At 42.6% G+C, this 27,158-nt stretch overlaps 1 protein-coding gene across 5 annotated transcripts in view; it reads right to left on the minus strand.

Annotated features, from left to right (window-relative positions):
* The window catches only part of Sh3kbp1 (SH3-domain kinase binding protein 1), a 337,484-nt gene that overhangs the window by 20,665 nt on the left and 289,661 nt on the right, over positions 1-27,158 (minus strand). For all 5 annotated transcript variants that reach the window (XM_013026512.1, XM_013026514.1, XM_013026511.1 and 2 more), the window contains one exon: positions 10,742-10,827. In XM_013026512.1, the coding sequence (XP_012881966.1) occupies positions 10,742-10,827 (86 nt within the window). The remainder of the gene's footprint in view (positions 1-10,741; positions 10,828-27,158) is intronic.

The following is a 27,158-nucleotide window of genomic DNA, read 5'->3' on the forward strand; positions in this document are numbered from 1 at the left end:
TAATTCATGTGAAGTTCACAGAACACACTGCCAACAGTATATAAAGGTTGTTTTACACGCCAGCTACCCACTATTTTATGCTACAAACACACACATACACAAACACACACACACACACACACGCACACGCACACGCACACGCACACACAGACTCATTTCAGCTTTACCAAAACTCATATTGGGTGGGCACTACTCAAGTTTACCAAGGTCAGATGTCAGAAAACTTGCTCAGATCACTAGGAAAAGGTACAAAAGCCCCTATACAAGATCCTTTCTACTATAGGACATGAGACAAACAGCAGGAACACTTGACTAATTCAACCCATTTTGAAATTTGAAAATTGTTTCTACAAGAAGGATAAGAAAAGGCACTAGGAAATACAGTTTTCTTTTGTGAAAAAACCACTCTGTATTCTAGGAACAAACTATTTTTTTTAACTAATCTTTAAATCCATTTTATTTATATGTTTTTAAATGGGAAGTAATAGGGGATGGCTTCTTTAAGGAAATTTCTAGCAAGAAATATAAGGTATTAGACAAGTTAAAAGAAAATGTACGGCCATGTGGTAAAATGTAACTTTTATAACACTTATTTGTTTACTCATTAATTCAACTATTTATCACATATCTCCTTTGTGCTAAGCACAGTGAGAAATTTTGGGAATAAGAGTATGATTGAGCCAGGAGCGTGTGGCTCACTCCTGTAACCTTAGCTACTCAGGAGGCTGAGATCTGAGGATCACCGTTCAAAGCCATCCCAGGCAGGAAAAGTCCATGAGACTCTCATCTCCAGTAAGCCACCAGAAAACCAGAAGTGGTACTGTGGCTCAAGTGATAGAGTGCTCACCTTGAGCTGGAGAGCTGAGGGACAGCTCCCAGGCCCAGAGTTCAAGCCCCACGAGCAACCAAAAAAAAAAAAAAGAATATGATTGACCTATACTAATACTCTGCAATAGAACTTGCTGTGAGGATGGTAGTCTTTCCTATGGCAGCCACTAGCCTATGTGCTGTGGAGAACACAGCCATGGTCCCTGCTCCCATGGAACTTAGAACCACTGAGAGACATAGATCTTACATGTATAATTACAAATTCTACTAGTTATTACAAAAAAAAAGATAAAGGATGAAATTAGTAATGACAGCATAGGGACTAAAAGGGGGTCAGAGCGGGAAGAGGCTGAAGTCCAACACTGAGAAAGGCAATGATTCTTTTGAATGGAAAACAAGCAATATAAAATGGCTTTCTACAATTCTTTTAAAAGTTGCTCATTCTAGCCTGGCGCCGGTGGCTCACGCCTGTAATCTCTAGCTACCCAGGAGGCCGAGATCTGAGGATCGCAGTTCAAAGCCAGCCCAGGCAGGCAAGTCAGTGAGACTCTGATCTCCAATAAACCACCAGAAAACCAGGTGTAGCACTTTGGCTCAAGTGGTAGAACGCTCTCCTTGAGCTGAAGAGCTCAGGGACAGCACCCAAGCCCAGAGTTCAAGCCCCACGACCAACCAAAAAAAAGTTGCTCATTCTAGGAACATATTTGCTATGTAAAATGTTTTAAAAATAACATTCTTTACCTTGGCAACAGTGGCTCATGCCTGTAATCTTAGGGCTAAGATCTGAGGATCGTGGTTCTAAGCCAGGTAAGGGCAGGTAAGCCCTTGAGATTCTTATCTCCAACTACTAGGAAAGCCAGAAGCAGAGCTGTAGCCAAAATGATAGAATGCTAGCCTTGAGAACAAAAACTCAGGGACAGTGCCCAGGCTCTGAATTCAAGCCCCAGGGCCAGTATGCACGCACGCGCGCGCACGCGCGCACACACACACACACACACACACACACACACACACACACAGATGCCAGGCTCTGCTAATCTATGAACCCACAACAAGTGGGCAGAAGGTGGGGAATATCCCAAGCTAAATAAATACCATTTGCAATCTGAGGGCTGAGTGTCACTTGTTCCAGCTTGCTTCCACATTTGTGTGCAGAGCTGCAGTTGAATGTGGAAACCTCTATGGATGTAGCAAAAGGCTATTACGTTGTGCAAGACTACTCTTTGTTATGTAAGACTGCTTTGAATCTGATGAAGTGCAAATCCAGATTTGCACTCTCCAGGGAAAAGGGTCTCAGTGTGTAGCAAAGGTATAGATGCTTAAGCCATCAAAGTGGATGTAGAATGTAAAGACCCTGTCCATAGAGAAGCAGGGACCAAGATATCAGGGAGCACATGACACTGGTGCACATGGGTGAGTTTTTCTGAGGTTTGCTGGAAGTCCACATGGCTATTAGACATCCTGATCTTCTCTAAGCCAAAAGCCCTCGGAACTGATACTCCCCACACCCTCCCTCAGTGAGTTATATTCCTTGTTGCAGGCTGACAGGTGGGGGTGGCTTGGGCAGGATGGCAATGTTCACACCAAGCACTATTTGCTCTCCTTGTTTTGGAATAATTCACACTACCAAACATGGTTCCAATGAGATTAAGCAACATGGTCATGTTCTCCCCTTGGCCATTCTCCTATGTTTCTACAGTATTCATAAGGGTTCCTCCACCCACCCTCCTCCCAGTCTACGGGCATAGTGAACAGTTTATTTATTGCTTTTGCCCTTATTGGATGTGTTGGGGTCAAAGATGTTGGTGGATCCCCTCTTAACTTAGCACAAAGCCAGCTGCCATGATGGGTTTCCCAAGGCCAGAACTGCCCTGTGTAAGGGGCTCACAGGCAGAGTAAGTACCTGGATTTTAGTGATAATCAATGTCTCTGAGAAGGTCTGTAAGTGGAGCTGTTTGGTTCACAACCAGGATCAGGCCTCTCTAAGGACCAAGATCAGCCTCCCTCCTTCTGAAAGGAATGCTGGTGGCTGGCTTGACCAGATTTACTCAGAGGTAGAGACGTACTCTGTGAGCCCTGAGGGGTGGGTGGGGGCTCAAGGTGCCTCAGGGAGTGAATCTCATCACTTGCACACTGGAAACAAAAATGCTCAGAGGACTACTTGGGCTAATGAGCAATCAAGTAGAAATGAGGTCCATTTCACTTCTGTTGAATCAAGTGACCCTCAGCTCAATCTCTGCTTTGTGTCACCATATTGAAGATATGCAGATTGTTCTCAAACACTCCAGGTAGTAATTTAAGTTTGATTGTGACTTGTACCCTTGAAGAGGAGCCAGAGCTGCCTATGGATGCACATGCATGCCTCACACTGTCTTACTTGATTGGTTTACAGGAACAATTGCAAATGCTATTCCTTGGCTTGGGTAACATCGACCACCACTCTGGTTCCAAGGCTGTGTCAGTAGATGATTGAGATGATTGGTTAAGAAGATTTGCCTGTGGGAGCATGGTGGGACTTGTAGCTATCTATTTGGGTGCGCGCGTGCACTCTCTCTCTCTCTCTCTCTCTCTCTCTCTCTCATTTTCAAGAGCTCTCCAAATGTTACTCTCAGAGTTCTTGGTGGCAAGGTGCACTATGCCCTATGAAACCTGAGAAACTGCTCAACCACTTCAAGTGCTGCAAGGACCAATAACCAGCTCTTTAGTTCCAAAGGAGGTATTTAATTAAAAAATGCTCTTGCAGGGCACTGGTGGCTCATGTCTGTAATCCTAACTGCTCAGGAGGCTCAGATCAGAGGATCACGGTTCAAATCCAGGCTGGGCAGGAAAGCCTATGAGACTCTTATCTCCAATGAACCACCAGGAAACCGGAAGTGACACTGTGGCTCAAGTGATAGAGTGCTCGCCTTGAGCTAAAGAGCTCATGGACAGTGCCCAGGCCCAGAGTTCAAGCCCCACAACTGGGGAAAAAAGTTCCTAATTTAATATTCTAAGATATATGGGACAGGAAAGCCAAAGCTAGGAGATCTAAGTCTTCCCTCAAAAGCTGTCTGAGAAATTCCTAGGGATGATTTTTTATAGTACAAATTTTGTGTTAATGACATTATTAAATTGTTTTATGTATGTCTTCTTTGGTTTTACTGTATAGAATACAGATTTAGAATTTAGTATTGATCAAATTTTATGTGTGTTCTCCTTTAATATTCACTTAAATCCTAGCTTACAAAATCACTGAACACTATCTGCTTCCTCCTAGTTGGTTAAGCTGCCTGGGTTTCTTTATTCCCTGTTCTTTCACTCTAAAACCACAAGTCATTAGGCCCCTTCCTCACAGGCTGTTGATGATGTGAAAGTAAACAAAACTCCTGGCAGGTTTCCAGTGAATATTAGTTGCTTCTTGCTTTTCCCTTGCTTTCATCACTACTAATTTCTGTTCTTTTTTTTTTAAATATAGGTCTTGGGGCTTTCAAACTCTGGGCCTGGGCACTTGCTCTGAGCTCTTCAGCTCAAGGCAAGTGCTTTACTACTTGAGCCACAGTGCCACTTCTGGTTTTCTGGTAGCTTATTGGCGATAAGAGTCTCTTGGACTTTTCTGCCAAGGCTGGCTTTGAACCATGATCCTCAGATCTCAGCCTCCTGAGTAGCTAAGATTACAGGCATGAGCCACTGGGGCCCAGCTCCACTACTAATTTCAACACTATAAAATAAGGATACTGGAAGAGGAGAGGCAAAGAAATGGAAGATGACTTCTCACTCTGATGCACTGGAGGAGTAGATGCATCATCAGACTATTACATATACAGGTACAACCCTTAGAAGCTCAACTGTACCCCAAAGAGGAATTACAGACTTTTTTTTGTCAGTCATGGGGCTTGAACTCTGGGCCTGGGCACTGTCCCTCAGCTTTTCAGCTAAAAGCTAGTGCTCTACCACTTGAGCCACAGCGCCACTTCCAGTTTTCAGATGGTTAATTGGAGATAAGAGTCTCAGATCTCATCCTCCTGAGTAGTTAGGATTACAGGTGTGAGCCACTGGTGCCCAGCAGGAATTACAGACTGTTGTTATATGCTTTACCCCACCCTCACCCCCCCCCAGATATGCTTAGAAAACACTGCTAAACCTTTCTAACACTTTGGAGTTAGTCTATCACCACAGCTGTAATCAGCTATGTATCTATATCCATGTGGGCCTAAATTTAAGAAAATTAATGTGAAACAATTTGCCTATTCAACATCCTAATGAAACTTATGTGCATCCTCCAAAGCGATCCCACTACAAACTGTTAGAAAGCTTTTCTAAGATATCTAAAGCATAATTCTATGTTTACATACAACTCAGAAACACCAGTGTGGTATTGTTCTACACAATTACAACTATTTTATAAAGTGGGGCAAAGGGCCACTTCTAGTTCCACACTCTCAGATAAATGGTATTTATATATCTTTTTATATCACTGGGACTTCAGTGTGTCTGGAATGTTTTTTTCCCCTTTGTAACAGCTTTACTGTGGTATAAGTTATAGTCCATAAAATTCACTCATTTTAGGTATAGAATTTAATTATTTTTAGTAAATTTGCAGAGCTCTGTGACAATCACCTTCTAGAACACTGCCAATTTATCACCAGTTTGTTAGCATTGGTGGCATGCCGCCATCCAATTTATCTTTTTTTTTTTTGGCTCTTAATAGCATTCTTAAGGCACAAAGAAGTACTTTTACATTTTTTTTGGTCCAAATGAATTATGGCTTCCAAGCATCTATGTGAGATGTGAGGACAAGCTCAAGTCAGTCTTCGTAATTTGCAAACCATGTCCACGACCCAGGTTCTCTAACCTTTAAAGATAGAAACTAGGGCTGGGAAGATGGCTCAGTGCTTGTCTTGCATGCATGAGGCGGTGGGTTCGATTCCTCAGCACCACATAAGCAGAAAAAGTTGGAAGTGGCACTCTGGCTCAAGTGGTAGAGCACTCATCTTGAGCTGAAGCACTCGGGGACAGCTCCCAGGCCCAGAGTACAAGCCTCAAGACTGACAAAAAAAAAAAGGTAGAAACTACTGGCTCCCAAATCAACTAGAGTGTAGCCAATTTGGTCACCTGTGGTCAATTCAAACACACTCAAAATGTGTTTGGTGGGGTCAAGTGGAAAACCAAGGCAAAAATCTTCCCCTTCTTCAAGTGGGAGGGGGTGATGTAAAGAAGCAGAAGTGGGAATGGTTTGAGGAGACTTGAATAGAAGAGGGGAAAAAAACCCAACAGTTCAAAGATGTCAAGCAACTGAGGAGGAATGATAAAGGCTTTCTCTAAGTCAATTAGTTGAAATGAGGTGGCTTAGTTCACAGGCTGCTTTCCATCTAGAGGCCTGTTGCTATGTTCTTTGGTAGGAAAGGAACTGAAAATCTCTTGTATTGAAATACAACAATAAATCCTGCCATGCAGTGGGAACTACAATATATGGCATAATAAAAGTAAATGTTATGGCACTTGACTTTGTGGCCTATAATCTCTCATTCAATCGGAACAGAGGTTCTTCTGTCAGCAAGAGAAAACTGGACAATTTAATTTTCTTTTCTATTCATAGGCAGGCCTGTGTTGGAGCTCTTCCATGTTTTCTATTATGTTACTTGAAATATGGCTGCATAGTTTGATACAAACAATATCTCAATTTGACATCAACAACTTAGTTTTGGACCAATTGATTTCATTCTAAATTATTGCTGGCTGACAGAGGCTGGGAGCTGCCCACACGAGATCTGAAAGAGCCATGTTCTCTAATTTAATATTATAATAATTTTAAATTACAGCTTTATTAGGAGGAAACACAAATTTATTTATAGCTAACACTGATGGTTTCTAATGGCTTCAGGGCTGTATTATGCTATTCACTGCAACCCACATTTGGACAACTTCAATTGTCTGAACCACTAGCAAAACGTTCTCGAACAAATAAGTTCCTCCTTGATTCAGAGCAATGAACAAATGCTACAAAAACAGCCCTAAAGAGAGCCACCCCTCTGAAATATCTTGTTCTCCTTGACCAATCCACCTACAAAGAACATTTCTGTTTGGGTTTTTAAAGAAATCCTGCTTAAAAAAATCTGCTCCTCCTTTGGCCCCTATGAGGTTAAAGATACCGCTTTTCCCTTTACCTCTCTGACCCAACAGATACTTCTAAGCAGACAACCATATTAATAAAATGCATTTATATCTTCTTTTCTGTGTGTATGCCAGTACTAGGGCTTGCACTCAGGGCCTGGGCACTGCTCCTTAGCATTTTTTTGCTCAAGGCTGTCCTCTACCACTTGAGCCACAGATCCACTCTAGGCTTTTTGGTGGTTACGTGGAGATAAGAGTCTTACACACTTTCCTGGCTTTTATGTACTATCCTCAGATCTCAGCCTCCTGAGTAGCCTCCTGAGTAGGATTACAGGCATGAGCCACCAGTGCTGGGCAAAGTGTTTGTTTCTTTAAACAACCCAACATGTGATCTGACACAATTCTGGATATCAAGGTAAGGAAGTTGATGAAAATGTTGGCATTTACAATTCAGGAAATAGCTCAGAGTTTATGGAAATTATGGAAGGCCAATGACTGGAAGCAGCAGATTCAGCACTCAAACCTGTATCTGCCAACATCACTCCTGGGCTCATTTTTCCACCACTGCTTCCAGACAGCTCTCAATCTCTATCTCAAACCCCTACCAGTCTATAAAGACTTAGACTTCCACTTTCAGACTTCATTTAGTACTAACATGGAATAGCTAGCCAAATCTGAGTCAACATTTTCCCCCAAACCGCTCCTCCTTCTGCCATACTTATTTCCACCCATGTTATTTTTACCCTAGTCACTTGATTCCACAAACCTCACTACTGCCATATCACTCTCTCTTCTTCCCTGTTCCCACACCCAATCTAGGAATCATTCTAGATTGCTGTTTCTACCTTCATCCCTTCTTTCCAAATCCTTTTGTAAGCAGATGCTTTCTGCCTCTCTTTACCTCTTAGCCCAGCTATCAAATAACCTGACTCCTGGACACCTAGCTTTCCTTCATTTGATTGATCCTCCAAAGCTCTTCATCATTTATTATCTTAAAAATGATGCCCTGATCATGTCACTCTGATGTCAACCATCAATGGCTCCCACTGCCTATAGGAGAAATTACAAATCCCACCACCCCCTTTCAAATTCAGTCTGGTCCCTACTTACAGTTCCAGAACATCCGCGTCCTCCGCACAAATCTTCTACTGTACCCAAGCTGGACTTTTATGTACAGATACCAGTACTCACCACGTGATCACTACCCTCCCACCTCTCCAGCCCCAAACCACACCACTCAACCTAATCTACCTTCCAGGTACAGATAAGCAGTCCTCTTTCTAGGAGCATGTCCCGGAACCCTAGCTCCAGGGAACATTCTTTCTTCTGAACAACATTGCTTTCTATTATCCACGTACTACTTACACAGACCTTCAGCATTACCTTACGTTTTGTTGTCTCAGTGGCCCCAATGTATCTAATCCCATGGAAATAAGCCTGTATATGAAGGCCTTAGTATCCAGACAGCTTTGCATTTGGGTACTAGGCACTTAAAAATTTACTGGTTGATAGCTCCCAATCATCCTTTCTTGCCATATAAATTATGCGTGTGCACACGTGAGTGTGCGCGCACAGACACAGACACACACACACACAGAGTTGCCAACTCAAGAGATTACAGTTTTCTGGGATTAATGCCTGCTTGGCAAAATGAGAGAACCAAATCTCTAAGCATCATCTTTTTCAAATACATACAACTGGTGCTTAGTTTCCAAAGTATGAGAAGCTTTTCTATTTTCTCTTCTACTCATTTATACCCCAATGTTTCCAAATTATCTGGTCCGACTGAAAAATGTACTATTCACGTTTTGGCAACAACCATCTGACATATCTCCACACCCAAAGAAATCAAGGGTCAAAGGACAATACTCTTAAAAAGCAAGGCATATTCTACTATATATCTGCAGGTGGGAGAATGCCCCCCTTCCTGTGTGAGGCCCCACAAGACCTTTACCAATACTTCCACCCGTCATTCACACTAGCTTAAAATGGAGCCCAGATAGTGAAGCACAGTGGAATATTGGAACTTAATCAGGCTTGTTCTCATGATTGCCTCCCATTCACAGCCACTCACTGTTCTGCTCTTCCTTGCCCTTTAACCAGATCAAGAGCTACAGCAAGCCAGAGTTGTTTTGCTGGTATTGCGTCAGCCTAAGCTGTCAGGTCCTGCTTCCTAAAAGCTGGCTGGGGATATAAACCAGGTTCTGGAAACTGCACAAGTACTTTTGGTATTTACAGTCACAACCACACATTGTACCCACAAGCCTTCCCAAGGTCAGGCCAGAGACTATGGGTCATCACTTTGCAAGGATGAAAATCTATTAGCAGATTTAGAAGAAAACAGTACCTAAACTGGGAAGTAGCACCAATCAAGAAGAATGCCCATGTCAGACACTTCAGTGCTTTTTATAAGGCCAGCCAACTGCTGGCCATTTGTTTCTAAATTAAGTGGCCAACACAGATGAAGCTGGAAATCTATCTTCCATGTCAAATCAATCCAGATAGTGATTGCCAGAGGTTGGGGTGAGGGGTGGGGATGGGAGGCAGGAGGTGTGATTATAATAAACACCACAAGGGATGGAGATACTTTGTACTTTGACTGTGGCAGCAGATACACAAACCTGCACATATGACAAAATTGCAGAATACTCAATGTCTACACAGATATTGCGAAAACAGCAAATCTGAGTAAGATTAAGTAGACTTTTTTGTTGCCAAATGCCACATTGTAGTTCTGTAAGACATACCATGGGATAGAGGCAGGGGCTGGATAAAGGATGTGCAGACCTGTGTGTAATTTTTTAAAACTGAGAATCTACAATGACTTCTTCACAATAAAAGGTTTAACTGAGCCTAGTGCCAGTGGCTCACATTTGTAATCCTAGCCACTTAGGAGGCTGAGATCTAAGGATCACTGTTTGAAGCCAGCCCGGGCAGGAAAGTCCCTGAGACTTTGATCTCCATTAAACTACTCAGAAAAAGCTGGAAGTGGTGCTCTGGCTCAAGTGGTAGAGTGCTAACTTTGAACAAAAGAAGCTCAGGGATAGTGCCCAGGCCCAGAGTTCAAGCCCTAGGACTGGCAAAAAAAAAACACAAAAAACAAAAAAACTGAAGTTAAAAAAAATTAAAAATGAAGCCCTCTATAATAGTCTAAGAGAGAGTGCTAACTTAGGACCATAGTAAGTACAAATAAGGGATTCAAAGTTTAAAATCTGACTCTGAATCTAGACTTCCTAAAATGGCTATCGCCCAGGTCAGACTTCTAGTAGCCTCAACTCCATCCAGATAGATTTCTACCATTGACTTGCTTACCCAGAGTGATTTTACTCATTTCCTGTTTATCTCATCGTGGTCTTGACCTTGGGAAAATTCACTCATGGTGGTTGTACTAAGTGGCAATTACCATACCAAAGCTCATTTTCAAGTCAAAGTGAAGACACTTAGAGCTGCATCTACAATGAACCCTGACATTACACATTTGCACTCGTTGACCTTTTTAGGCCAAATAGAAAATCTAAACATAAGTACTCAGGCCTACTTTTGCCAAAAAAAAAAAAAAAGGTTTACTCATCATTTTCTTTCATTAGACCTTGCAAAGAATTTTGCGAAAGCCAGGGAGTAAAATTCTAGGCATTCTGATTTCCTGTGGAAACCACCATGAATTTCTTTCTGGATAAAACTTGACACCTAATGCCAAGTAAGAGCTGGCAGCCTGGCATTTCAATGGTCACATTAGTTCTCAGCACACCTCAAAGGGGACAAACTACACTATGAAATGCTTTCTTAACTTTGCAAAGAGAAACAAAACAATGTCCTTACTCACCAATGTCATTGCCGCGGTCAGAGAGATCCTTGTCCAGAATTCCAGATAGAGAACTTCCCACCAAGTCAATCTTGGGACCGTCACCCCTACATTAAAAACATAAGTCCAGAATTTAGTAAATACTGTGTGTTCTTGTCATTCTGTCAGCTTTGTTGTGGCACACGTATTGAGAAGAGTGTTATGCATGAGGCAAGTGACACTGTTATCTGTGAAAGAGCCACTGGGAGCCCGTGGGAGCCAATGAGCTGTCCAGCCTCATGGGCCACGGAACAAACTGGCCAGCAGACTGGATACCCCCCCTCTTCCGCATATATTTTCAAAGATGGCTATTTTAATAAAGACTGTTCACCAGTGTACCTCTAGCAACAAACTTCTACTGGGTACAGAGGATGGCCAATAAGCACTGGCAAACTGGGAGCTGCCCTTTTAAGGAACACAGAATTTAGCCAATGTTGCTTGTCAAAGGTCAGCTACTTTTAACCTTGAGAAAAAGGTTCTCTGGCCTGGCGCTGACGCTTCGGCCAGGCTGTTGACAGGCACAAGGTGTCAAGTTGAGATTTGGCAGTTCAAAAGCTGGCGCTGAGGCACAGGTCTGTAAAATTAGATAGCTCCTGGGTGGGTGCCCCTGCACCCATCAGTAACACCAGTTACTTCCCTCTATATCTGGGCTGAAGAAATACTCATTTGGTATGATGATGAGAGAAACAAAGCCTCTTCACCTACTAGCACAAGGTTCCTCCAAATTCCTCCAGACAGACAGCTCTTTGGCCCTACTAGGGAGCTGCACCCTGACTGACATTATCCAAAGGGTTGCTCCTTGCTCATAAAATGAAAAGCAGAGGGAGAAGCCCAGCAGTTGTTCCCAGCAAAGCAACAGAAATAGTCTATCTCATGGCTACTGAAGGGCATCATGGCCTGAAGTTGAAGCACATGAGTAACAGATTTACTCCACAAGCACTTACCTATCACATGCCCGTGGTGCTGGGGGTGCAGAGAGGGACAAGCCAGGGGCACCTACTCTGAAAAGGCTCCTAGTTTAGATGAGTGAGACACACAGGCAACCAGAGGCCCACAAAGCATAGTCCATGCAAGGTAACAGCATACACCAATGTAGGGATTGCATGGCTAGGGGTGGAGAGGATGCAGAATAAGGTGTATTATAGCTAGCCTTTGGAGGATAGAAAAGAGAAGACATAGGTGAGCAAGGACTCAAATGTGGATGTGGGTGCCCATGTGGCCAGGGGTCCCAGGGCTCAAGTCCAAATTCCCCAGAGAGAAGTGAGAAGGGATGCACTAACAAGGCTAGCTAGGGTCAGACTATGCTGGGCAGGCATGATGGAGTTGGATATGTCCTAGGGATAATAGGGATGGAGGGAAGGTTTACAATTGGAGCCCCATAAGCCCTAAGGGTTGGGGGGAGTATGGCAGTTTCTGAACCAAGTTGACAGGGAAACTCCTGTGCTTGTCTCTCCAAAAGAAGGGTGGTGGAATTGTATCCTTGTAATGATAAAGCCTCATGGAGGGAGATGAGTCCCCTAAGTCTCCAAATGAATATCCCTGACTCAGTCTGAAGCTTCCTCAACCACATAACAAATGAAGGTGAGGCACCCAGGTACAATGCTTTCTCTTCTGCTTGATTTCTACTAAGAGTAACGCAGCCTGAAGACAGCCCTGGAGTCTGTGTGTTAGGTCTTGATGAGACTTTCAGAGATAGGTTGAAAGAGAAGTTCAGGCAGAATGATCTACTGCACTTGGAAGGGGAAATAGCCTCAGCATCACAGACGGGTCATTATTTTCTGCATTGACCAACTTCCTAAGAGTTTGGATCCATGTCCAATCAACTGGAGACGAAAGCTCAGGCCCCTTGGAGCCACTGCCTCAGTCAAATCCTGAGCCTCCTACAGTGGTTAGATGGAGAAAATTGATCTGAACACATTTCATGGTCAGTGCTCCAGCATCCCCTAATTTAAAGGAATTCTCTGTATCCGTGGGTTCTGTATCTATAGATTCAACAAACCTCACACTGTATAACTTTAGAAGAATGAACACAAATACTGCAATTTTAAAAAGGGCAAATGACAAGAAAAGATATTTCTCAAAAGAGGATATACAAATAGTTAAAGTAAAGGAGAAAATATTCAATGTCACCAAGCACAGAAATGTAAATCAGAAGCACATTAAGATAACATCTTACATCTTGAAATGGCTATTATCAAAAAGACAAAAATTGAGCCAAGTGCTAGTGGCTCACACCTGTAATCCCAGCTACTCAGGAGGCTAATATCTGAGGATTGCAGTTCAAAGCCAGCCCAGGCAGGAAAGTCCATGAGACTCTTACCTCCAATTTAACCACCAGAAAAACCAGAAGTGGCAGTGGCTCAGCATGGTAGATTGCTAACCTTGACCAAAAAAGTTCAGGGACAGTGCCCAGGCCCTGAGTTCAAGCCCCATGACTGACAAAAAAAAAGACCAAAATTAACAAATGCTGATGAGGACAAAGAGAAAAGGGAACTCTTACACACTGTTGCTGGGAATGTAAATTAGAACAACTACCATGGAATACAGTGTGGAGGTTCCTCAAAAAATTAAAAATAGAACCACCATATGATCTAGTCATCCCACTTCTGAGCATACAGTCATAAAGAACTGAAATCAGTATGCTGAGGAGACATCTGCACTGCCATGTTTATTGCAACACTGTTCACAATAACCAAGATAGTAATCACCCCTTTGTGAATGGATGAACAAAAGGCGGCATATATAACAGTAGAATACTACTCAGTCATAAAAGGGTTGAAGGACTAGTGGTGTGACTTAGTGGTGGTGCACATGCTCACATATACAAGACCCTAGGGTAAAGCTGTAGGGTAGAATAAAAATAGAAATGAGGTTTTGTCTTTTGCAGCAACATGGGTGGAACTGGAGGATATCACATTATGTGAAACAAATAGGGCACTTATGAAGGAGTAAAAAAGTTATCCAAATAAAGAATAGAACAGTGGTCATGACAGCCTGGAGGGGTGGGGGAGGGAGGAGGGGGGAAGGATGATTAATGGGCCCAAAGGTGCAGCTGGATATGAGGAATAACTTCTAATGTTCTACAGTATGGTAGGATGACTATGGTTGATAGAAAATTAACTGAGCTGGGCGCCAGTGGATCACTCCTGTCATCCTAGTTACTCAGGAGGCTGAGATCTGAGGATTGCGGTTCAAAGCCAGCTTGGACACAAAGTCCGTGAGATACTTAACTCCAATAAACCACCAGAAAACCAGAAGTGGCTCTGTGGCTCAAGGTGAAGAGTGGCTGAAGAGCTCAGGAACAGTACCCATGCCCGGAGTTTGAGCCTCATGACCGACCAAAAGAAATTAACTGAGTATTTCAAAATAGCCACGGAGAGAGAGGATTTTGAATGTTTCCAACACAAAGAATGATAAATGTTTGAGGTGATATAACCTTTACTGCAATGTGATCATTACATATTGTATACATGTATTGAAATGTCACATTGTGCCTTATAAATATGTATAATTATGTACCAGTTAAGAATGTATTTTTAAAAATCAAATAAAATGTTCATAGCAAAGACCACACTTTTACTGAATATACACACACCTTTTTTTCCTTGTCATTATTTCCTGAACAATATAGAAGCTCTATTTGTGTGGCATTTACATTATACCAGTCGTAAGTAATTTAGAAATGATTCAATATACCAAGGAGAATATCAGTGTATAGATGTAAATAGTATATCATTTTATGTAATGGACTTGAACATCTGAGGGTCCTAGAAATGGTCTTCTACACTGTGAATACTGAGGAATGATGGAGGGATGTTTTAGAAATGAAGACATCCAGGGGCTGGGAATATGGCTTAGTGGTAGAGTGTTTGCCTAGCATACATGAAGCCCTGGGTTCAATTCCTCAGTACCACATATACAGAAAAAACTGGAAGTGGTACTGTGGATCCAGTGGTAGAGTGCTAGCCTTGAGCAAAAGAAGCTCAGGGATAATGCCCAGGCCCTGAGTTCAAGCCCCAGGACTGGCAAAAAAAATGAAGATATCTTAATAGGAAAGAAAGCAGTCTCATTTTTAAAAGTCTTCTTTTCCTCAGATAGAAAGGACATTCTTGATGACACTTGAATATTATTTGGTGGCCACAGAGCTAGAAGGATTTGGAACTATCTTTCTCCAAACTAGTAGACTAAAGCTATATGCATAGCCAGACAGTCCTCTGTCTTATGAAATACTAGAATACATGTCCTGGCTAGAATGCAAGGCCAACTCAGGCAGTAGGACAAGTTAATGTGACTAGGCTCTTTTGGATAGAATTTTATTTGTAAAAAGGAAGCTGGCTAGAGGTGCCATCCAATGGGTAGCTGAGGAGTATATGAGAGGGGCTGTTGGTAGGGAGTTTTGCTCTGGAATTTCTCACATGTCTCTCAGAACTTGGCTGTTTCTGAACATGTGGTTTCATCATATATTTTGGTTACCACCAATTTTGGAGTTGCCGTGTCCCTTTCATTTGATAGCTACAAGTTTCCAGTCAAATGTGAGCCTATCTTGAGAGGCAGCAGAAAATTTTATTGTGCATTACTGCGTTCATCATATCTTGGGCTTTACTACTTTCCCTTTTGTCATCACTCTCAACTATTTTACTCTTTTACATGTATTTTTTTCTACTATGTGTATTTCTCTTTTCTTTTGTATCACTTGTATTCATATTTAAAAGTATTTTGCTGACAAACAATAATTATCTGTATTGAGAAGTAAAAGGTGATGTTTTATTTTGGGGGGGTCCGGTCATGGGGCCTGAACTCTGGGCCTGGGCGCTGTCCCTCAGCTCTTCAGCTCAAGGCTAGCGCTCTACCACTTGAGCCACAGCGCCACTTCCGGCTTTTTTTCTTTTTGCTTATGTGGTGCTGAGGAATCGAACCCAGGGCCTCAGGCATGCAAGGCAAGCGCTCTACCACTGAGCCACCTTCCCAGCCCAAAAGGTGATGTTTTAGTATATGGTATACGCTTTGGACTAATAAAATTTGGCTAATTAGCCTGTCCAGCAACTGAAATATTTATCATCTCTTTGGGTGAGAACATTTAAAATAATTTCTTTTGACCGTTCTGAAACACTCAACACATTATTATAATTACCATGCTGTGTGACAGATCAGTAGAACTTAGTCAACTAATTTAACTGAAACTTCATACCCTTCCCTGTTTAAGCATGTTCTTAATCAGTTGCTGGTAACCACCATTCTCAACTTCTAGGAGCTTGAGATCTTCAGATTCCAGGTATAAATAAGATTATACAGTGTTTTTCCCCCTGTTCATGCCTAACTCACCTAACAATGACAGAGAAGAACGAAAGAAATTTTAAGAATAGTATATATAGGAATTAAAAATATTCAGATCCTTGGATGCAGCTCTGGACATGTATGTTAAGGCAATGGTTTGAAATACCCATGTGGGGTTTTACACATCAAATTGTGGTTATGAGGGCTGCCTATATCTGTGTGGCCTTGGTTAGGTTGCTTACTTCTCTAGAGCCAGGTACTTCAGCAGGATCACCTCTAAAGAGTCTTCAAGAACTCTCATTACATAATTTCAACATCAGAAAAATGTTGGAGGCACTGATAAAGGTCGAGTCTGGGGTAGTTTTGTGAGTTATTGGCAAATTCTAAGATATTTCATCATCTCTTTTGCCTTCAATTTTTCATCTCTCCATCAGTGCTTGGAATGCTGACCATTCCTGCTCTACTTGAGCAAATATGACTCACTCTTTATCATTCCGAGATCCGCCTTTCTTCCGTGGGGTTCCTGCTGTGTATCTCTCCACCCCATCCCTGATCACAGTATTCCATTCTTATCTGCGCACCGCGTGATCTTCTCCACTTACTCTGCATAAAAGGATTTTGCCATGCTTTTTCTTCTAGTACAGTGCTTTATATATGCAGGTAAGCCAGAAATGTTTAAATGACCAGACAAATACGATTTGGCTGGACCTTATACAAAGTACAAACCTATGGATAGTTGATTCTGTTTCTAATCTCCTATCTTAGTCCTTGCAGGTAGACATAATGAAAATATAAACTAGATGACCAACTAACAATAGAATTTTTTTATTTGTTGGTCATGGGGCCTGAACTCTGGGCCTGGGTGCTGTCCCTCAGCTCTTCAACTCTACCACTTGAGCCACAGCATCACTTTGGGCTTTTTGTTTCTGCTTATGTGGTTCTGAGGAAACGAACCCAGGGCCTCATGTATGCAAGGCAAGCACTCTACCACTGAGCCACCTTCCCAGCCCTAACAATAGAAATTTATTCTTCACATTTCAGGAGGCTGGGAAGTTCAAGATCAAGATGCCAACAGATTCAATATCTGGTGAGGGTGGTTTCTTGGTTCACAGATGGACATTTTTCACTATGTCCTCCTATGGTGAAAAGTTGAAAGGTCTTTTTAATACATAAGGGCTCTGTCTTGATCATGAGGCTTCTACCCATATGATCTGATCACTTCCCAATGGCCCACCTCGAAGGGCTTAGGATGTCAACGTATCTTCATTCTCAAAGCATTTCTCCCACTTGAGTAACACTGAAATACTTTTTAAATGAAAAAGTAATGCTTAAATATCCCCATGTATGTTTTCCATGAGGTGAGCTATGTTCCCTCCGAGTTCATATGTTGAGATTTGAACCCCATATGACCTCAGAATATGACTATAACTGAAAACAGGACCTTTAAAGAGGCTCTTGTGTTAAAAATGTGCCCTAATTCAATCTAGTGTCCTTAAAAGAAGAGGCATTTGGACACACAGAGAGGCTAGAAACACACACATACACACACACACAGAAAAAAAGATGTTAGATTTCTAGCTTGCACAACTGTGAGAAAATAAATTTGTTTTTGTTTTCTGTTGTTTTCATTGTGTTTTAGGTTTGTTTTTGTTTTGTTTTGTTTTTTGCTTTGCTTTAGTTGTTTTTCACAGAGGGCCTCATAGGTGTTTTGGGTTTTTTTGCCTTGGGCCAGCCTTAGGCCTTGATCCTTCAGAGCTTTGCCTCCTGAATAGCTGAAAAACTACAGACATGAGACACCACAGACGTGAGACATCACACTTGCCTAAATTTCTGTTGTTTAAGCCACCTAGTTTATGGTACGCTATGGTAGCCTGAGCAAACAAATGTAACATCGATGTTTGAGAAATACTGAGACACTAAATGTGTTCCATCATGGTGGCTACCCATAGAAAATTGTTGCTATAAGGACATTTTATCTTTACAAAAATTACAATTATAAAGAATATCATGCAAATGAAAAAGAAAACTACAAACACCTTGTAGCTACTAGAGGTTATATCCCCAATTTGGGTAGCTCTGTTCTCATAGCACTGGATAAAAAGGAAAGACTACTATCTTAGCAAAATCCTAAGCAATCATTGACATGGCTATCCCTCAATTGACATTTGATGTAACTTGCAGTAAACTTTGCTGAGGGGCTTCTATCTCTGTCATTCACCTGAAGGTTTTGTATAGAATGGTTTAACACCCTAAAAAATGAAGGACCATCCTAAAGAAACAAGGCTCGGCTCCATCATCCCCAACTGATTCCTCTCCAGGTTCTAAAGCTCCAGTTACATTTTCACAAGAAGGAGACTGGGATCCTGTTCATCTAACTGAACTCTGATCCCTCATGCCAGGAGTCAAGCATGGGCTTCGACTGAAACGCTCTTCTGTCTAGGGCCAGAAACATGCCTATTTTGAAAACACAGTAGGTGTAGTTTAAAAAAAGTTCCAATCCTTCCAAGTAGGGAAGCTGCAGCTGGTGTTTTGACAGTGTTCAGACTGTGGGTGTGTAAGCATTTTACAATGACTATTTGTAAATGCCTTTCACTGTATTTATAGCTTCTTTACAACAATGCAGATGAATTTCAGTTCTGAAAGATACCAGAACTTATGAGATTCACTGAAGCATGTTTCTGGAGTGGTTGACACCCAGTGAGAAAGCAGCCCTCAATGATCTCCTTTCTCCCTCTGTCTGCCCCACACAAGGGTCCCATTTTGGTAAAAAGGGTGCTACTGAATTCTAAGAAAAAAAAAAAAAGAAAAAGCCCATCCTCTGTCATTTACCAGCTACTGAAAGTGTTTCTGTAGCGTAAGTTTCTATGTTCATAGCTATTAAATAAAAGAAAAACACAGAAGGCCAGCAATCCACAGCATGATCTATCCAAAGACATCAAAACAAGGTTGCTTTGGCTCATTTTTTTAAATTTTGAAAGCAACATGATGCTATTTTTTGTGTATTTTTTCTTGACAGTTCTAATTAGACACTAAAATATGTGGCTTGAACAGGCAATTAGAAATGAAGAGTCTCCTTGCTTTATTGCACAAGGAAGCTAAGTTAACAGAAGGGAAGAAGCATTCCAAGGCCCCGAGGAGAGAAAAGTAGAACCTGAAATCCCATGAAAAGAATCATAGCATAGCCAGGTGCTGGTCTTTCATGCCTATCATCCTAGCTAATCAGGAAGCTGAAATCTGAGGATCATGGTTCGAAGCCAGCCTGGGCAGGAAAGTCCTTGAGATTCTTATCTCCAATAAACTACTCAAAAAGTCAGAAGTGGCGCTGTAGCTCAAGTGGTAGAGTGCTAGCCTTGAGCAAAAGAAGCTCAGGGACAATGCCCAGGCCCAGAGTTCAAGCCCTAGGACTGGTGAAGAAGAATGAAGAATGAAGAAGGAAGAAGGAAGAAAGAAGGAGGAGGAGGAGGAGGAGGCGGAGAAGAAGAAGAACAAGAACAAGAAGAAGAGGAAGAGGAGGTGGAAGAGGAGGAGGAAGAAAAAGAAGAAGAAGAAATAATAACAATAATAATAATAAAAACAATGCTGTCCTGGGCAGAATCTGGCTGTTGGTGCCCTTCAGGAACAGACTGGGGCGCTCCCTTCTCCAGGGCTGACTAAACCCCATGAGGAGATAGCATCGCAACTTGATTCCTCCCTCTGCCAATCCTGCTTTCTTCTCTTTGTGGCATGGATGTCTGCTTCCTGAGGAGACACACCTGTGATGCCTGATTTTCCTTACATAAAGAATGGACCTGAGGATCAGTAGGGTTTGGTTATTTGTCAATACATGGTCACAAAAACAGTGGCGGATTTGAACCTACTGCTTCGAATTACAGAGCCTAAGCTCTTGAGCACTTGTCTAGGCTGCTTTATTATTCAGCCTCCTGGTCTACCAAGCTGAGGATCTGCCCATGGGGACAGTGAGTCATCATGCATGCCAGGCAGCCTGGGTCACTCCAACTCACTGCCAGCTCAGTAAATCGCTTTTGCTTCTGAGTGAAGAAGTGCTAATAATAAACAGAAAATTTTGCATCTAATGGGGCCTGCACTTCCCACTTAGACCTGAGACACAGCAGGCAGGAAGTGTATATCCCTTGAGAACATGAACTTAGCCAGTAGCATGGCCCAATTTAGCCCAAGTTGGGACAGTTAAGCCAAGACATGTGGCATGGCAAGGCTGTTGTAATGCACAGAATGCCAAGGCAAGAGAGCAAACAAATCTGCGATGGCACTAATAACAGCAACAAAAAGACACGGAGAACCCACAAACCTTCTAGAAGTAAGTGGGGGTAAAGGGAAAAGGAGCAGCCGCAACAATTCTTACTGAGCAAGACTCTAAGTCCATCTGATGAATCTTAGCAGCCCCCACCCCCCGCTTCCCTCAAAAATGATGTATTACTATAGTGCAAATGTTTGGCCTTTGGGTGTCTTAAAATTTGTATGGAGGAGGGCGATAAGCTCGGAAGAAAAGGGAAAGAAATAGAGAAGTCCCCTTTGCCCAGGTGCAGGCGAGTCCTGAGGCACATGCTAGGTGTCCTCTATTTTCACCACCTCTCATAACACCAGGGAGCTGTCAGCTAATATGGATGATGACAGATGTCAAATGTCAGATTGTAGAGAAACCACCTGAGTTACCCTATCTCCTTCCTCCAACTCTGAGGTCTCAGTCCAAAGATGCACCTTCGTATGTAAGGCCCACACCGGTGATTACCCCTCCCTGCTCTCCTGGCTGGCTGCCCCAACATCTCAGACCTCAGCTCTCAATCACTAAAGCCAGACAGAGACTACTAGTTTCAGCCTCCACTTTCTTACAGACAAAGGTCCTATGCTTAGATGGAGGATGGATATGCACACCACCACATAGCTGATGGAGTAGCAGGGCTGGAACCAGATGGAAGGCTCTTGATGCCCAATTCAATCTTTTCCCACCACACTTGGGATGGCAATAACAAAAATGAGCATCCACATGTACATGTTTTAGGCTCCAAGAGAATTTTTTTTCTCTCTCTCAAATTAACAGCTAGCAGAGGGCTCAGCCCATCTGTGAAGATGGCAGATGCAGGGTCAGTCTTTCAGCTGTGCTCTGCCCTGCGGTGCTGTATTGTGGCTACCCTGGACCTTGGAATCTTCCATCAGTTAAGGGAAAAATAGGAGCATCAGCAATGATGGTTTTTCTCTTTCTATCAGATGGAGTCTCCCTCACCATACTCCTTTCCCAGAAACACAGACTTAAGGCTCTGCTGACATCTGTGGAGGTGCTACCTACTTAGCTAATAGCCAAAAAATGTCCCACACATCACAGGCACTTTTATGACAAATGTGGTCCTACTTAAGTGTGGGATGACAGCAAGGCCAAGGGCACAAGAAGTAGGAACCAGAGTAGTTCTCCTGGCAGCGATCCCCCTGCACTGCATGTCCTTGTCCAGATGAGGACAAACAAGCTCTGCTATTTATAGATGGTGAAGACACATCAGAAAGTGATGGGGCATTGCTCACTCAACTCCTCTCCAAATCTCTGTTCTTTGCACAGACTCTATAGGGATTCTTGGAAGAAAGCCTCCCTCTAAACCACAGCTTGCTCCCCAGGCAAAAAGATAATGCCAGCCACTAGTTCACGTCTGTAATTCTAGCTACTCAGAAGGCCGAGATCTGAGGATCTTAGTTTGAAGCTAGCCCAGACAGGAGAGTCTGTAAGACTTTTATTTCCAATTAACCACACACAAAAAAGCCAGAAGTGGGGTGCTGTGACTCAAATGGTAACAATAAAAGCTAAAGGACAGTGCTCAGACCTTGAGTTCAAGCTCTAGGACCAACACACACACACACACACACACACACACACACACACATACGCGCACACGCACACGCACACGCACACGCACACGCACACGCACACACACACACACACACACACACACACACAGCCTCATCTGTAATCTGCCAGCCTAACATTTCAAAGAGACTCAAGGGGTTTTAAAGATGCTAGGCTGAGCTCCTAGACACACACACACACACACACAGCCTCATCTGTAATCTGCCAGCCTAACATTTCAAAGAGACTCAAGGGGTTTTAAAGATGCTAGGCTGAGCTCCTAGACAATGTCTAGAGGAGAGAAAACTATTCATCATTCAACTCTGAGAATCACTTGAGGGGTGCCACTTGGAAGGAGAACATTGAAAGCAACAGTCCATGGAAAAAGTATGATGGAAATCAAATGGCACTATGCATGTATGAAGAGTTAATACTTCCCAGTGTTTCAGTGCATCACTGTGGCCATCAGTGGCAGGAAAATCAATGTGATTCAGCCAGGGCTAAATCCTGCTGCTGTAGCAAGTAAAATTCATTTTACATGTCAGTGAAAAGAGTTTTTATATACAAATGAAATAAGGTCAGGAAGTAATGCAGACATGCTTACAATATGACAAGGTGATGCCGGGCACTGTTGGCTCACGCCTATAATCCTAACTACTCACAAGGCTGAGATCTGAGGATTACAGTTCAAAGCCAGCGGGGCAGGAAAGTCTGTGAGACTCTGATCTCCAATGAACCCCCAGAAATCCAGAAGGAGCACTGTGGCTCAAGTGGTAGAGAGCTTGCCTTGAGCCGAAGAGCTGAGGAACAGTGCCCAGACCCAGAGTACAAGCCCCACAATCGACAAAAGAAAAGACATACAATATGACAAGGTGCTTTTCCCTGTCGTCTCTGGGAGTCCTCTGCTCCAGAAATTAACTGTGCCCTCTCAATTCCCAATCTCCTCCAAATAATGAGTATGCTGGTGCTTCTACGAGATGCTGCCTATGCTTCAGTCCTGGTGTGCTGGCCTGAAGAGGACTATATTCCCCCTTCCTTGAGACTTCTGCTCTTCAGGTTTCTAGCTTGCCATCTTTCACTGCCTGCAATTTCTAGAGTTGATGTTAACCTGCTTCTCTCTACCATTTCCTTAAGCTTTTCTTTTTCTTTTTCCTTGTGTACCCTTCCTTCCTTAGAACTTCTCACAGAGATTTTTGAAGCAACTTTTTATAGTACTTGGGTTTGAACTTAGGGCCTCAAACTCACTTGGCTTGCTTGCTTGGCTGGTGCTCTACCACATGAGCCATGATTTTAGCTCTGCTTTTTGATGGATATGGACTTATAGATTCATGGTCTTTTCTGCCTGGGCTGGCTTCAAACTGTGATCCTCCAGATCTCCGGCTCCTGAGTAGCTAGAACGACTGGCATGTTTCTTGGCACTCAGTTTTGGAATCACTTTTTTAAGTCAATAATATACATTATTAGATACACAGTGTCATATATCATGTATGTACCTATACATAGCCATTCAAAAAGATGCAGGTATAGGCAGTTATTTGAAATCTATCCTTTCGATTTTAAATATAAAAAAGTGGGCTGGGATGTAGCTCAGTGGCAAAGCGCTTGCCTAGCAAGTGCAATGTCCTGGGTTCGATCCCCAGTACCAAAAAAGAAAAAGACAAAAAAATTAAATATAAAAAAGTAAGTTTTATATCTTGGACCTCCAATTATGTGTAAAAAACAGTGTAGACAGAATGATCTTAGAACCCTCATCACCTTATTTATATGGTAGACTGGACAAGGTAGGAAAGGTCACCTTTACCAGCTGTGAAATTATAACTGAGCTATCTCTATGTAATCTCCTATCATTATTAGCTTTTCATAATTTTTTAGTATAAATTCCCAGGCAAGAAAGCCCATGAAACTCTTATCTCTAGATAACAATCCAATAAGCCAGACCTATGGCCCAAGTGGTAGAACGGTAGTCGAACAAAAAACCTCAAGGGTAAGTGCCTAGCCCTTGAGTTTAAGCCCCAAGATCCCCCCCTACCCCGTGCATGCGTGTGTACATGCACGCACGCGTGCACGCGCACAAACACACACACACACACACACACACACACACAAAATGAGAAAAAAAAATTTGAATGAGAATACCTGAGCTCCACCCTTATTAAGACATCTGGCTCTTAATATTAAGTGAACATATCTTTAAAAAGACTATCCTTCTTCCTAAACTTACACATTTTCTAGTTCTCCAAGATTCTAGTTTCTGTTGGAAAAGAAGAAATTGGGCTCTTTAGAAATCATTATGTGGCAGCAAGCTTTCTGGCTGCTGAGGAGAAGCATGAGCCCAGACATAGCAGCTGGAGCTGCAATGCCTAGTTCCCAAGAAGAGCTGCCAACAATTACTGTGTGTCCTTTTGTTCCATCCTCTGGCTGGCTGGCCACCCATCCATCCATCCATCTGGTCAGGTAAATGCTGGTGAAGATCAGGGTTCTCTCAGCTCATAATACCCTTTCTTCAGAGAAACACTGACATGGAACTGTTTAAATTCAGTTAATATTCCTACTTCAACTAATTTGGCAGAGTAAATTATGTTCACAAACCAATATATACCCTGATTGTCCAATGTAACTGCTTAGCTACACACACACACACACACACACACACACACACACACACACACACACACACACACACACACACAATGTCTGTCTGTACTATGCTTTTCTTTGATCTTCAAAATGTTTTGTAGGTTGAAATCTATGGCACTCTAGGCTACTTAGAATGTCAGACACATATGCTAAAGAGCTTGCACGGGGGCTGGGAAGGGAGACAGACAGAGAGGCAAAGTGGAACAAAATATAAGCACAGGCACCTTCCCCCTTGAAATGAACCATGGTATCCAACAAGTGTTAGTTAAATGAGCCACTACCATATGCTCAACACTGTAAGGCATGTGGAGATGACAAAACACATTCTTGATCTGCTTTAAATCTGGTGAAAGAGTCCGAGGGTGTGTGGGTATCTGGCATCTGGAAGAGAGCAATCCTGAGAGGTAAGAGAAATTTCTAGAGGAAGACAGTCTAAGAGGAAGACATGCTTGGGAATACAAGGGTATGAGAAGTACTCATAAAAGGAGAGGTAAACACAATCACTAACGTGAGAGAATCTACAACCACGGTGGTTCTCAAAAGTGTGGGCTCCAGCAGCAGCAGCACCCAGGAGCTTATTAGACATGCAAATTCCCAGGCCTGCCTGGGAACTAGCAACCTACTGAGTAATTGCCAGGTAAGACTGCGGGAGTCCTGAGTCTTTCTTCTCTCCCCTCCCCTTTTACAAATGAATCTTTCTTCTCTCCCCTCCCCTTTTACAAATGAATGCCTTTGGGACTGGGCAGCCACCAGGTGAGTGGCTGGGAGCTGGCCACCTTTTCCCAGACTGCTCAGATGACAGGGATGGATAACATGTCCATATGTGCAAATGGAGCCAGTAACTTGAGGGGATGTATTTGGGATAGATTGGGTGTGTGTGTGTAGAAACAATGAAAAAAAGAGGTAACACACCAAAATACACGGTACTCATAAATTGCTATGTTGAATTGAAATCCCTCTGTACAGCTACTTACAGATAATAAATAATAATAATCAAAAGATAAAAGAAGTTGTATTTTCTACTGGTGTTTGTACAGAGTCCCAGTGTGTACCCTCCTTGGCTGCCCACCCTTCTGACACATGGATTTGACAAGTGTAAACTGAGAAGAGCTCAGCAGATGCAGGAGGCAAATGGAACCTGTGTGGGCTCCGAGGGAAGCTGCGGAGCTGCTTCCCCTGGCCTGCAAAGCTGACTCCATCCTACAACAAGAGGGCTGAGAGCAAGTCTAGGAGACAAGGAAGTGGTGAGAATTCCACTTCTCTTTCCCTTAGATCAATAATACAAAGGGCAACAGTCATGTTTTGGGAACTTACTGTGTTCATTGAAATGGGTGTAGCCCCTGGGGACTTTGTGCTCATGTCAAGGATGTGTGAGCCCATGTGAGCAGCGCCTGATTCACCTGTCATTCTGTACTTGGGCAGCAGGTATTTCACATGCAGGCATGGGGGTGTTCCCTATTCTGGCTGGGATGACAGTCATAGGTCTCTCAATCATCTACATCTTGAACTGCTTCCATATTTGGGCAACTGGGAGTGGTGGGCTAATGTTAAAAGTAAATGATCATAGAAATACGATATTGTGAGGTTTTTCACTCGTTTGTGAAACATAGACTTAAAAGACATGCATATTCATGGACATACATACATATATATATACATAATCATATATGGCTATAGAACATGAGTCTACCTAAGGAATTATGTAGGAGAAAAAAGGAAAGCAAGAAGCAAAGAAAGAAAGATTGGTGAATAATTTTGAGATACACATCAACTATATATAAAAACACCATAAAAGAACCGCAGTGAAAGCTGCTGATCAACAAGGGGTCGGGGAGGACTAAGAGAAACAGGCTCTCTTAGGAGGTACTCATTGTACTAATGAGAGTGTTTTGGGCTAATAAGGGTGGAAGAAATGGATATTGTTGAAACAGTTTGTAATCAAATACAAAAACAAAACAGAGGAACCTCTTGAAATTATATTAGAAGGGGGACTGAAGAGCAGGGGGAATGATATAAGGGGAAAATTGATTGTATTCATGCATGGAAATTTTACAATGGAGTTCTCCCCCCCCCACCGTTGTATAGCTAATATGTTAATAAAAAAGACAAAGCATTTTTAAAAGAAGTAAATGAGCCATGTTACAACACAAGATGAACAGAAGATGTCACTCTAGGTGAAATAAGACAGTCATTTAAAAAAAAAAAGACAAACACTATGTGGTTCCACTTCTGTTGAGGGATCTGGAGGTCATATTCATAGACACAAAGTAGACTGGTGGCCGCCAGGGCTATGGGGAGGGGGAAATAGAGAGCTACTGTATAATGGGTACCGAGATGCAGTTTTCAAAGGGGAAAAGAGTCCTGACAATGGTCACACAGCAGTATGAATGTGCTCGATACCATTTAGATAGTGCACTGGAAATGGCTATGAAGGTAAATGGCACATTACTGTACCAAGGTTTAAAAATATTAAGTAAACACTCTTCTTGTCTTATTGCAGTGTACACAGTGTGATAGGCAGCAATAAAAAGACAATGTCATTGATTTACAGGCATGGGAATCTATGCTTAGGACAGGTAGAGAAAGTGAGGTGATAGAGACAGGAACTTTGCCAAGACTCGCAGTCCTCTGAAGTGAGAT

The sequence above is a fragment of the Dipodomys ordii genome, unplaced genomic scaffold (genome assembly GCF_000151885.1).
Source record: "Dipodomys ordii isolate 6190 unplaced genomic scaffold, Dord_2.0 Scaffold94, whole genome shotgun sequence".
In the NCBI taxonomy this organism is placed as follows: Eukaryota; Metazoa; Chordata; class Mammalia; order Rodentia; family Heteromyidae; genus Dipodomys; species Dipodomys ordii.